General features: G+C 35.5%; 1 protein-coding gene and 1 non-coding gene across 2 annotated transcripts; one reads left to right on the top strand and one right to left on the bottom strand.

The window, feature by feature from the left end:
- The first annotated feature begins 2,572 nt into the window (after positions 1-2,572).
- Positions 2,573-6,260, top strand: LOC123527566 (enhancer of split mgamma protein-like). The gene is made up of 5 exons (XM_053522634.1): positions 2,573-2,823; positions 3,194-3,289; positions 3,573-3,660; positions 3,962-4,442; positions 5,954-6,260. The coding sequence occupies exons 1-5, from the start codon at positions 2,776-2,778 to the stop codon at positions 6,258-6,260; spliced, it is 1,020 nt and encodes a 339-aa protein (XP_053378609.1). The 5' UTR covers positions 2,573-2,775.
- Positions 6,261-11,730: 5,470 nt separating this feature from the next.
- On the bottom strand, positions 11,731-11,802 carry Trnae-uuc (transfer RNA glutamic acid (anticodon UUC)). Its single transcript has one exon. It is a non-coding gene; the product is annotated as a tRNA-Glu (tRNA).
- Between the last annotated feature and the right edge of the window lie 529 nt (positions 11,803-12,331).

Here is a 12,331-nt window from a genome sequence, read left to right as displayed (position 1 = left end):
CCGCTGTACGTGAATTTTTTCGGACGTTGTCAGTGCAATTCAAACAGACACTTTCACACTCCAGGGATCTATAACTTCAGTATGCATCATTGCATTTCTTACATCAATCAAAGAGAGAGAAAATAAAACTAGATTAGTAATTTCTATTGCATAAACCCGCTCTTTATTTCTCTCCGTTTTGACAAGGGAGACTAATTGTCCTGAATAACAGTAACGTATATTATGATTAGTTCCCTTCCTCTGTAAAAATCCATTCTCCACAACATAAAAGGTCAGAACACATTTATATCTAGTGTTATAAAAACATACTAATAACCTTTATAACGGTGGGAAAAAATCCAACATTCCGTCTGCTTTTCATTTGATGTTTGTTGGGTTTAAACGTCGCACCGATTATAAGTAATATGGCGGCTTTCCAGTCTTTGATGGTGGAGTACCCCTCCGTGCATTATTTCATCACGGGCGGACACCTGGGTAGAACCACTGACCTTCCGCAAGCCAACTAGATGACTTCCTTCATCGCCCCGAGTGAGGCTCGAACCCATATCGATGAGGGGCAGGTGATTCTAATTCAATTAACTAATTTAAATCGATATGAAAAGCGTAAATGATTTTATCTTTGAAATGGAATTATGGAATTGCGCAGGAAGGCAAGACCGACCAACTGACCAGCAATCGATAGCGGAAGTTACATAAAAAATAAAAATGCGAATATTTAAGAATATATAACTTGGCTAGCTTAGAGTTGTTGTTTTTTTTTTTTTTTTTTTTTTTTTTTTTTTTTTTTGGAAGTTTACCGCGTTATATATATATATATTTTTTTTTCATTTTGCGAACTTGACACTTTGGCAGCAAACTGCACGTAGGCCCTATTTATTTTTTTCCTCATTCTGCATGATTCAACGATAAATTTTATGAATGAATCTACATTTTTCAACCTGAGTATTTTTCTACAAGAAACAGGCCATTGTACAAGATAACCAAAAATAGTCCAAATTACTATCTACGAATTAAGATAAGAAAAAAATGTGAAGAAAAAAATCGGCGGCACTACATCTTATGACACGATCTGCACTTTTTACAGTAAGAACTACTTATCAGGGCCAATTATATAGGTCTGAAGTACTTTGATTTGTATAACTGATATTGTCAACACGTTTTTGTGTTTCCCACTTCATATTGACCCCACTTGGCACACACGCAACAAGTTTGGCTCCAGTCATGGGTGTGCTGGTCCTTTTCCTCTCTTAAGTGCTTCAAATCTCTATGTTCAGATATTATGTTTGATAAAAAAGATATTTATATATCAATTATAAAATTGTTTTTGTTTTTTTATCTAAATTAATTCATGCCTGTAGAAAAATACGTAACTGTTTTCTAGCGGCTGTGTAAGAGGTGTATGGGTACTGAGAGCGCTGTCAAATTCCACTTTCGTCAGGTTTGAAACCCGCGACCTCCGGATCAGAAGTCATACGCTCTTCACTAGTGTCACTTTACCTACTTTTATTATATTTTGTTTCTGTTCAAAATATCCCTGTTTAGTACTTATTAAAACAAATAGTTTACGCTTTTGAATTAAGATTTTGCATTAGTTTTCTTTATTTCATGGAAAAAAAAGTGTTTCAGCAAGAAAATACAGACCGTCGGACGAAAATTCTGATTACAATCTTACCAAGGATACCATGTGTATTCGTTAAAAATAAAAACTGGTCTTCAGTTATGTATGCGAGGATACGGATTGTGTTTTCGCCATTTTTTGTTATATTGGTAGCTGTAAATCATCGCATTTTCCTGTTTTAGTTTCAGTATCTGTTTGCATATTGTATTCTATTTAAATAAATCAGTTTGTGAATAATGATTTAACAAAGGAGGTTGTCATGTGTTTTAGAAATATCAGTATTTCTCAGAGTTTCCCAGGAACGTGGAAGCATACGTTTTATCAGATTAAATACAAGGCACGGAAAACTTCAAAAGAACCTAAATCCGTTATCTAAATAGACGGTAAATTTCTTTAGTAAAATACAGGCTTCAAATCGCTGTTCTTTTATTGAAAAATAATAACATAGCCTCTGAATAGTTCAGTATTGTACCAGTATTATTTGCTTACAAAATTTAAACCATATGTGTTTGTAATTTAAGTAAATGTGGTATTATACTAGTATGTCCTTTTCGACAAAACGTTTATAGTTAAAACCGTTTTTCCCACGGTCCTGAATGAATACTTGACTATACTCATGTTACTGGCGCGGGCCTTTCACAATACGCTCCGTATAATTATAGAGCCACGGCAAGATAAACATTATTGTTAGCATAAGTAGGTATTAGCACGGTTTTTCTTTTGGTCAGGAAAATTGCTATTTTGAAGGTTTAGCAAAATACTTCAAATTAAGGCGTTGCTTTCCCATGCAACGGAATGTATCCGACACGTCATATCAAATACCGGCGCGTGCGGTCACTTTAGTTCATTTGTTATTAATTATAACTGACAGGTAAAAAGGAGGGGCTAACACTATTTCGTCCAATGAAAACCAGCCGACCACTTGTTAATTGAAAATGAAACCGTTCGATTGGTTTGTGATAAGACAGACGATCGTGGGAAAAAGTAATTGAGAAAATTCTCATTGCTTCAATAAATTGTTCAGTTTATGAGTGAAAATTCAAAAGTGCAACAATTTCTAAAAGCAACAGGTTGCAAAATATATTCTGGGAATACTTTGGTGGATTAACAGCACAACAGCATCGTCCGTTTGTTATCTTACATCTTTATAATCCAAAATGGATGAAATGAGTGACAAAAAAGAAAAAGTGACACCAACTCGAAGGGTGAGTAACTCATAAATAATCTTTTCACTTAATTTTCCAACAGTTTAATATTAATTTCACTGTATAATATCGATAATTCTCCAAACATTGAATTTTCGGCATCCTTCGGACCGCTCCATACATGTTCCCCTTAATTAAATACCTTGCATCGTTGATTTAAAAGTTGTCGGTTCCAAATCATGAAGTTGTGTTGAGAAACAAAGTTATTTAACCCATAATACTGTTATCTGTATGACATTAATTACAATTTATTTGCAAAATACTTTCGTTTCTTGAATCAAACCGGATGATTAATATGTTTTCAAATCTGAAGTGACCGAATGGCCCTTTTTAGCATGCCATTTCACATAAAACATTTTTTCTTTTGCAGACAAATAAGCCACTGATGGAAAAGCGACGTCGCGCAAGAATAAATGACTGCCTCGTGCAACTGAAAAGTCTCGTGCTACAAGCCATGAATAAAGACGTGAGTTACCTCCCTTACACCATTTAAGTTACTTATTTTAGATTAGAAAGATTTTGATTTCCTATAGTTTTATAGTTTTCAATTTATTTAACTCTATTTAAGCAAGTCTGAAGGATTTTAAACAAAAAGATAGGTACTAAGTTTTTGTCGAATCCTTTCCCTGGGATTAACGTTACTTGCCTCTTACCGATCTCGAAACCTAGGAGACTACCTAAAACTCGCTAGATCACCAACGCTCTTATTAGGCAAATGTTATAATAACAAATTTTTATTGATTTTGTAGACGACACAGTATTCTAAGCTGGAAAAGGCCGACATCTTGGAAATGACTGTCAAACATTTGAAGATAGTGCAGCGGCAGCAAATGACTGGTATGTACCGTACCTTAAACTGTTACTTGGATTATTGAAACACTTCAACTTATTTTTACATTTGTTGCAACATCATCGCGTACAGAACAGTTGCACTTGCAACCCATATTTCCTTATTTAACTGTAAAGCATTTTCGCACTAAAGAAAACCCAGAATTAACGTAACCATTGCGCTTCTATATTAAAGGTTATGAATCTAAAAAAAAAAGAATGAAAACCTTTAAAATCGTTATAGCGAAAGGATGGATAGTTAACTATTGTCTGTATGATTATTATATCCAATATTTTTTTTGTTTTTCAGCTGCTATGGCTACCGACCCAAATGTGATCAGCAAGTACCGGGCTGGATTTAACGAGTGCGCATCTGAAATAGCACGTTACCTAGATACGGTCAACGGTGGTAACCCAGAACTAAAGGCACGTGTAATGAACTATTTGGGAAACAGTATGATGCAGTTTCCAGTCATTCCAGTCTACCAAGGCGTCGTTCCGCCGTATCATATACAAATGACGTCACCAGCGACGTCACATGCCGGCTTTGGTATGCCATCGTACTCACACGGGAACAACGCTTTCAGTTCTCCACACCAGCATCCTCAATCACATCTAAACAAACACAGTCGTGAATTTCTTGCATACTCACACGGCAATGACAGTGCAGTCAAACTTGAACCGTCGCCGGTTAACGTCAATGTAGACATTGCTTCACATATGACGTCACATACAACGTCACCGATACGACGTATTCCGTCACCTTGTGATTCAGACAGCGGATTAAGGAGGTAGGTTACCTTTATATTTGTATGTGCGCATGTCCAACCGGAAGCTAACGTGACGATTTACGACGACGTTTACGACAAACTAAATGTGTTTGTATATTCATTCTACTGAAAACAAATCATGAACCTGTCTTCGATCTGATGCTTTATGGTTTAATAATGCAGAAATAATGTATAAATTGCCGCAGAAACGCTTCAAAACAATGTTGCCTTAAAATGACGTCATTGCCGTCATGACGTTACGTGTCAGTTACCGCGCAAAATTGATAGCTTTTATCTTGAAAGTACGTAATTCTGTGCATTTTCTTTATTTTAACTATTTTTAAATAACCATTATTTGCTGAAATATTTTTTATGAGTCTTTTGCTCTGAATAATAATCAATATTTTGCTTCTTTTATGTAGTTATATTGAAATGTTATGCGGAATGTAAGAAAATGGATGATGATAAGCAATGTTATTTGGAATATAGCTGGGTGAAAGGTTACTTGTTACGGCCATTTTCAAATAGAAAATCTAGCAATTTGATTTGTAATACCTATTTTTCAGGTTCCGTTGATAATTTGTTACTTATGTACTAAAACTAAGATCTAAAATTGTTCAAATTTCAGTAGAAAATTGTGGTTTCTTGAATTGAACTGATGTTACCATGGAAACGAAGCCCGTGACCTATGTATCTAAATGTAAAATTTAAAAGCGTTGACACTGGTCTATTTAAGAAACACAGCTTCGGCTTTTTATTTCCATTTCAACAATATCCATTAGAATAATAGCAGAATGCTGAACGATTTTTCCATGAAAAATTCCAGACGAGGGGTACTGCTGTAAGTATTCTAAGCCCGGAAATTTGTTTGAATAAATGCAAATAACACGAAAATATAACTTACGTTAGAAATAGTATGCTTTAAAGCTACATCAACTAGAAAGATAATCTTATTCAATACTTTTTATAAGAAATTACGACAAAAAGCAAGATATAAGCTATTTTAAACATCTTTGTTGCCATGGTTACTTTAAACTTCAAGAAAAACAGGGTACCATGTAAAGTGCTTGGTATTGTGCTAATAATATTACCCAAATATTCCATGTTGGTCATTAACAGAATGTCTCTGAAGCCGTCGAAAACCCCTATTTTTATACATAGTTGTTTAAAAATGAGAGAAAATGCGTTACCATGGAAACACGAGCCCCGCGACATATACATTTTAAGCTTATATTAGAAAGCTAACGTGCATATTAGTAAAATTATCAATTATGCAGACTTCTACGGATATCAATGAAATTAAAATACACTGAAAAGTGTTAAATATCCGTATTTTCCTTCTTCTTTCAATATGAAATACCTTTGGAGGGTCATGCTCTTCAAACCTGGATAAAAAATGAACTTGAAGGGGCAGAGACAAACGAAATTGAGATTGTAGCAGTTAAAACTTCATATTACACGAAATACAAAAGAATGCTGCGGTTCAACTAATCTGAATTTACCCTTGTAACAAGGTAACCTACCTCCTTAAGTGATAGCTCTTTCTCACATGACGAAAATGGAAATTATTCACACTACAACATTAATCAAGATCTCAAAAATGAAAATGAAGCCAGACATAAAGTTGACATGGAATATAGACATAGTGATAGCAAAATTGGATTACACGGTCACAAATCCGAACAAAGTAGACATAGCCCACCTAAACGAAAAAATAACTCGTGCAATGAGAGTTTACCAAAGCGCCTCCGACCAAATGAAAACGTGACATTGGAAAACGAGACAGTCAGCTCTGCACGTGACGCCCGCGAGAATGATCCAATGTGGCGTCCTTGGTGATGTGATTATCTGATGATTGTTACATTTGATTGTTTTTTGTTTGTTTGTTGTTAATTACTGACTTTAACTTGCTCATAGTGCTCTGTTTCGTGATAAAAATGTAGAACAATAAAGTAATATTACATTAAAGCACGTGCCATCATTAAAGAATAATTAAAGACAACAGAAGTGCTACTTTCATACAAGAAGCTTTTTTCCTGTGATAGCTGTCCAGACACAGAAAGAATTGGAATATTTCCATTGACATTCTATGTGTATATCAAACATATATTCATTTACAAAATTCTATGCAGAACTTTTAACATTTCCAAAAGCACTATAAAAGTTTACCAAGGCATAGATGCGGCTAGTTCATCTCAAAATTTATACACACGATTGCTTAAGAATTTTTTAAACAATTTTTCAAGAAAAAATATGAATAAATGAAGAAAGAAGTTTTTAACTGTTATTACTAATTAATAATGCAATGTATGGAATCCTGAAAGTGCCGTCATGCGAAAGTTGTTTTCGCATTTTTGAATATTTAATACATGTGGGGACGATGGCACTAAGTGGATTCCATAGTATTCTGAGGGGTGTGTTGGTATTGGTAAACTTCACAGTTATTTTTAAACATGTATAAGCCTTGACGATTGTCTATAAAACTTATAGCGAGAAGAAATGTATTGGCAAAATGGTAAAATGCGTGTTATTTGTGATAAACTTCACATCTGATAAAAGTATTAAAAAATTTAAAAGAAAACTGGATTTTGCTTTTGCTTCTAAACTATAATCGTTTTACTATGGTGGCTGGTTTCTGCCATTTCGTTTAGGCCCGCTTGCGCGTTTGAAGAACGCCAACACTCTAGAGCGAGGTATTTATTTGTCGATTTAGACTTACACAGTCTGTTGAGATTAAACATTCCCCATTTTATTCTTTTTAAAAAATATTTCAACTTTTCTGTGGCTCCCTTTTACTGTGGCTTATCTCAACATAGATACAAAGACAGAGGCTAGAGATATTGTAAACATTTTTCAGAAAGTGGTATCAGAGAGGATTTTATGGCCAAGTGCTTTACATTTCATGACTCTAACGACTGATGCCAGTCTACATGTATTGTCTTATCTGCACGCTAGTTTGACGTTCCGTGGTGTCGGCGTTCTTTAAACTCGCCAGTACGCTAGAACGAAAGTAACAATACTTCATCGTACTTCGAGCCTAAATTCTTTTTGACTAAAACTTGAAGCTACAGAAAGTTACCAAATTGTTACATTGTAGATCTTCAAAATGGTTGCCTCGGGGAAATCATCCATATAAGCATTTATAGAAAATTGTATTTCACCCGATATGAATCTTTTGCATAATTGTCAACAAATCACAAGCTACCGTTTTGAAAAATGCGTTATGAAGTATATGTAGAATTTATCTTTGCTTCTAGATCAATTGATAGCTCTCCGGCCATTACCTGGTGTTGTAATTCATATAGTCAAAGCCCATCCGGAGGGGTTTCATCTTTACGGCACCTATGCAGGGCACATTGTTCAATCAAAATGACGCAAACGCCGTCTTATCCAATATTGATCGGCGATTTCTTATCAATTAGCCATTCCTTCTGCTAAAAATATATTTACAACCCCTATAAAAAGGGAGCGGGGGCAACAATAAAACCCTTTAGGGAACCACGTTCCAGACGTCATGGTTACATAATTAATTTCCTGTTACAATTATTTTATTCCGGTGTTTATCAGGTTTCAGCGCACAAGTGTAAAATCAATTTAAATGCCCAAAGGGTGAAACATTAATGACTATTTAAAAGCCGCCTACGTCATGTAAAAAAAGAATGCACAATAATGAGTAATTAGTATCCATCATTTTATTGTCATAAAATGATAACTGAGACATAGCTATGAGGAAACCAGAAACTCTGTCTCTTAATACATGAGAAATATGTTTGCATAATCGGTCAAAAACCTCCTATCATTTTACATAATAAAACAAGAAAAAAACTTAATCATTTAACAAAACATCTCGATCTGTATTAAGGGCAACTGTCGGTAGGGTTGGCAGTGTGTTTTATTATTTAATAAAGTCAACCCATTAATGCTTAAGACAACGGTTACATAATGTTTTATTAATGATAAAGCGATCACTGTGGCTAAGTTTTAAAAGAAACATTTTTTACAGTCCAAGGCCACTGAGTAATTGCTAGGTTGGGTCAGGTTGTCCGAAAGCTGGGATTACCATTATTCCCCCCCCCCCCCCCCCCCCCCCCCCCACACACACACACACACCAATAGTTTATTCAGCAATGAAGCATGCACAAATCGCTTTTTACAAAATGCCTTAATTTTACAAAAAAAATAAAATTAAAAAATAGTCTCAAATCAGTATCATGTCATATGTATCATATATATATGTATATGCATATCAGTGTACATATTATAACAAGTGGCCAGAGAAAAGGATGTGATCTAGGAGTGCAAAACAGGACAAGAAAGACAAACATTTATCCATTCTGAGTATTTTCCAAATGTGCTCCGTCACGTAAAAGTGTCTCTTTCAGAACTATTACATTTATTTTATGTATGAATATATAGATTTATAAAAAAAAACCGTGTCGGTTCAGTTAAATAGCATGCTACTTTTTTCAATGTCTGCATGAGCCCTGGACCAACACATGTTGTTACATCATAAACTGGCTATGTAACTTACCCCATCCCAGTAATTAATAGATGTATCAATCGGATGCTATATAACACCATATGGCGCAAATTACGTAACGACCAAAGAGATTACATATTTTCGCAGTCCATTTAATTCGTTCCGAATAAATTTTGATGAAAAAGAATTTCCTGTACTAAACCACAAATGCGGTTTCAGAGACACCGTATTGGAATATTGAAGTGCGCTCCCTGCTCGTTCATGGTTCTACATAGCCTGGAAATCCAGTTTGACAATTTCTCACCTTTTTCTTTGTGCAAATTGACAAAATCAGAATCTCTTTTAATGTCAAATTTAGCAGAGTCTTCGATACATAGATATTTCTAACATGGACTAGTCCATCATTCAGTTTGGGCAATATCATTTATTATTCGAAGGGGTTTTCACTGAAAATTTACTGACTGAATAGCGAACAGTGCAGACCATGATCAACCTGCACATCTTGGTCTGCACTGGTCGCAAAGGCAGAATCAATTGCAGGTTAATGCATAGATATATAGGTATACTTTATTTTGACAAAGCATGAATTATCAACGAATCGTTTCATTTTCGTCAAAGTTTGAGGTCTTTAACAACAAATCAAGCAAATCAAGCTACTAAAAGATTGTTTATAGCAGAAGTATTGCGAAAAAATAATGTCTGTTGCCCGTAGCTGCAAAATGCGCATTCATGCAAAATTTCAATACAGGGTGTGATGATAAATGAAAGGCAAAGCAAAAAGAAAATTTAGCATTTCTTAGTTGAAGTGAATATTGTTTCAGGGTCACCGTTTCAAAATACGGAAAACGATCCGTAATATAAAACTGACGTTCGTGCGTGCCGAGAAAGTAATACATACTATAGTATAGAAACAAATTTTCACATTAGATAAAGTCCTAATTGTCCGCAGGTGTTTAATGGAAAGCGAAAACCACAAATTAAGTTCTTATTTGGGCAACAATAATAAAAGAAAGGAATTCAAGATAACAGTTTCGTTACATAAGCCGAGGATAAAAGATCAACCTATCTATTTTACAGACTTATTTAACGATGAGAGAAAGTTTTTAGTTACATAATATCGTGTATCCGTCTAGGCTTTTTGTGTTTTCCCAGTTTGATTTCACACAGATGGCTATAATTTCAAGACAATCTCATTCGTATTAGTAGTAATTTTGAATCTAATGTAGGGGATAACACCAATCTCATTCGGACCAAAACCCAACCCCCTTCTTAATTTGATCATGCCCACTCAAACCCCCTCGACCCATTCCCCCACCCTTCCGCTCCCATTGATTTTGTTAGATACAAACCTTCAACTTTTTTGAAAAATATATTAGAAAATAATATTTATATAAAAGGGAGTCCTTTCCGTGACGATATATTTGAGTGTGTGTTCATAATGCTTGAACCTTAGGAATGACGACTGCCTGCATGAACAGCAGGACCTGCATCTCCCAACCGTTTCCTGACCAGCAAGTTTTCCTTACACTTACAATGTCTGCTGAGATTAAGAAATGTGTGTTTTTTGGGGGTTTTTTTTTTGGGTTTTTTTTTTCAGAAAGTGTTATTAAAGCTGAGATATCTATTTTAGGAATTCGTCGCATATTTCCTATATTTAATACAAGCCCCTTATGGGGTGGGGGACTTGAGCATGCACATAAAATCCTAGTTCCTAGTTCCTCGAACCACGATTTTACATGTTACCTTTTTCCAAAGGTGCTCATGCAGTTCCCTTATGAATTAACTTCTCAGCTTTAAAAAGAGGATTGGACCGGGACCATGCTCTCTACAGTTGACAAGTACGTGACCGCGGCGTTAGCAGGGGTAGCTGTAATGTACCCCACACATAGACAGCTCAAGTTGACGGGCTTATGTAATTTCTGTTCAAGTTTTCAACTGAACAAATATGGATTACTTAAAGGGAAACGCTGACACCTGCACTTGACGGGAAAATATGCCGTAATACGGGCTAAACCCTTCCGGATTTGAAAGGCTATTTCAGTAATCTATTTATTTCAGACAAGCATGATGTCTTTAAGATGAACTGAGGCCGTGATACATTCACCCACCAGGTGGTCATCTTACGTAGTTTCTTACTGGTCAGTTATAATTACTCTTTTATACTTGACTGCACGTTTTTCATATTCCCTTAAAAGGGCGAGCTTGCCACCTTACCTTCAGTATTGTCTGCAACCACGTCTCGGGTCTCTCTCGTTTATGGTCTCATTGGCCGTGACAGTGACCCATTTTTGGCTTCAAAATTATTTGGACTTTTTGGCTTATACTCTACGGAAATTTCGTAGGGGTAAACTTTCTTCACCACCTTGGCTTCAAAAAAAAAAAAATTAACGACATGCCGGAGGTAATAGCCTGAAAGGGCGGATGGACTCTTATTAAACATAAACGCTGACTGACTGACGTTCTTTTACCAGCAACGTCTGACACTGTGAAAATCATTCTCGGTTCCCTTAGTCTCGGAATTTCGACGAACCTCTGATGGATGAGAATGTGCGGTGCTGTGTCTACATCAAGAAATACATGTATATAGAAACAAAATTATTTAAAAAAAATCTTGACACAATTCAGTCATCTGATGTTTAATATTTCCACTGGTATATGTGTAATTTTATTCACATCAGGTTGAAATATATATATTCATTCATCTTTTTCTTATTACTTTTTTTTCAATAGAGGTCAAAAACAGTAATGTGTTCGGTGCATTATATACACAAGATAGTTTTGCGAGCTAAAGGATTTACTAGTAGGGGGAAAAAAAACAAAAAAAAAATGTTCCGGTGCCGGGAATCGAACCCGGGCCGCCTGGGTGAAAACCAGGAATCCTAACCACTAGACCACACCGGATTTCATGAATGTAAACGGCTTAGTAAAGCTATATAAAGTCAAGTTAAATAACTCTATCGATTTTTACCCTGCGTTTCGTAACGCTATTAGTTCCCGCAGAAACGAGAACCAATACTTCATCACGTGATTCTAAATATATATAGTGTTTTTACGCGGGAACGCGTATTTATTGCGGTTACGCTAAAATACACGGTCGTATTCTTCCCAGCTTATGTCGAATATAGATAGATCTAGCAAGTTTATTAAGGTGAACTTGAAGCGTGGATGATCATACTAAATATATCGCTTCTTTAAACACGTTGTTTAAACTTAATAAAAGTTTTTCCTCCTCACCATGCAGAATGAAACATGGCAATGCATTTATCCAACAATTCATTGATATATCAACATTGCTGTCTGGACTTTGCGAACGGCATGGCAAAAAAAGATCTTCCAGATATTGGGAAGTGAAGCATGTTCAGTGACGTGATTTGATTTCGAATAAAAACAGATTTTACATCCTGGTTTGCAAATACATGTATAGAGCTGT

The sequence above is a fragment of the Mercenaria mercenaria genome, chromosome 14, assembly GCF_021730395.1.
Source record: "Mercenaria mercenaria strain notata chromosome 14, MADL_Memer_1, whole genome shotgun sequence".
In the NCBI taxonomy this organism is placed as follows: Eukaryota; Metazoa; Mollusca; class Bivalvia; order Venerida; family Veneridae; genus Mercenaria; species Mercenaria mercenaria.
Note: the sequence above shows the minus strand (reverse complement) of the source record. Positions and strands in the feature narration are given on the sequence as shown.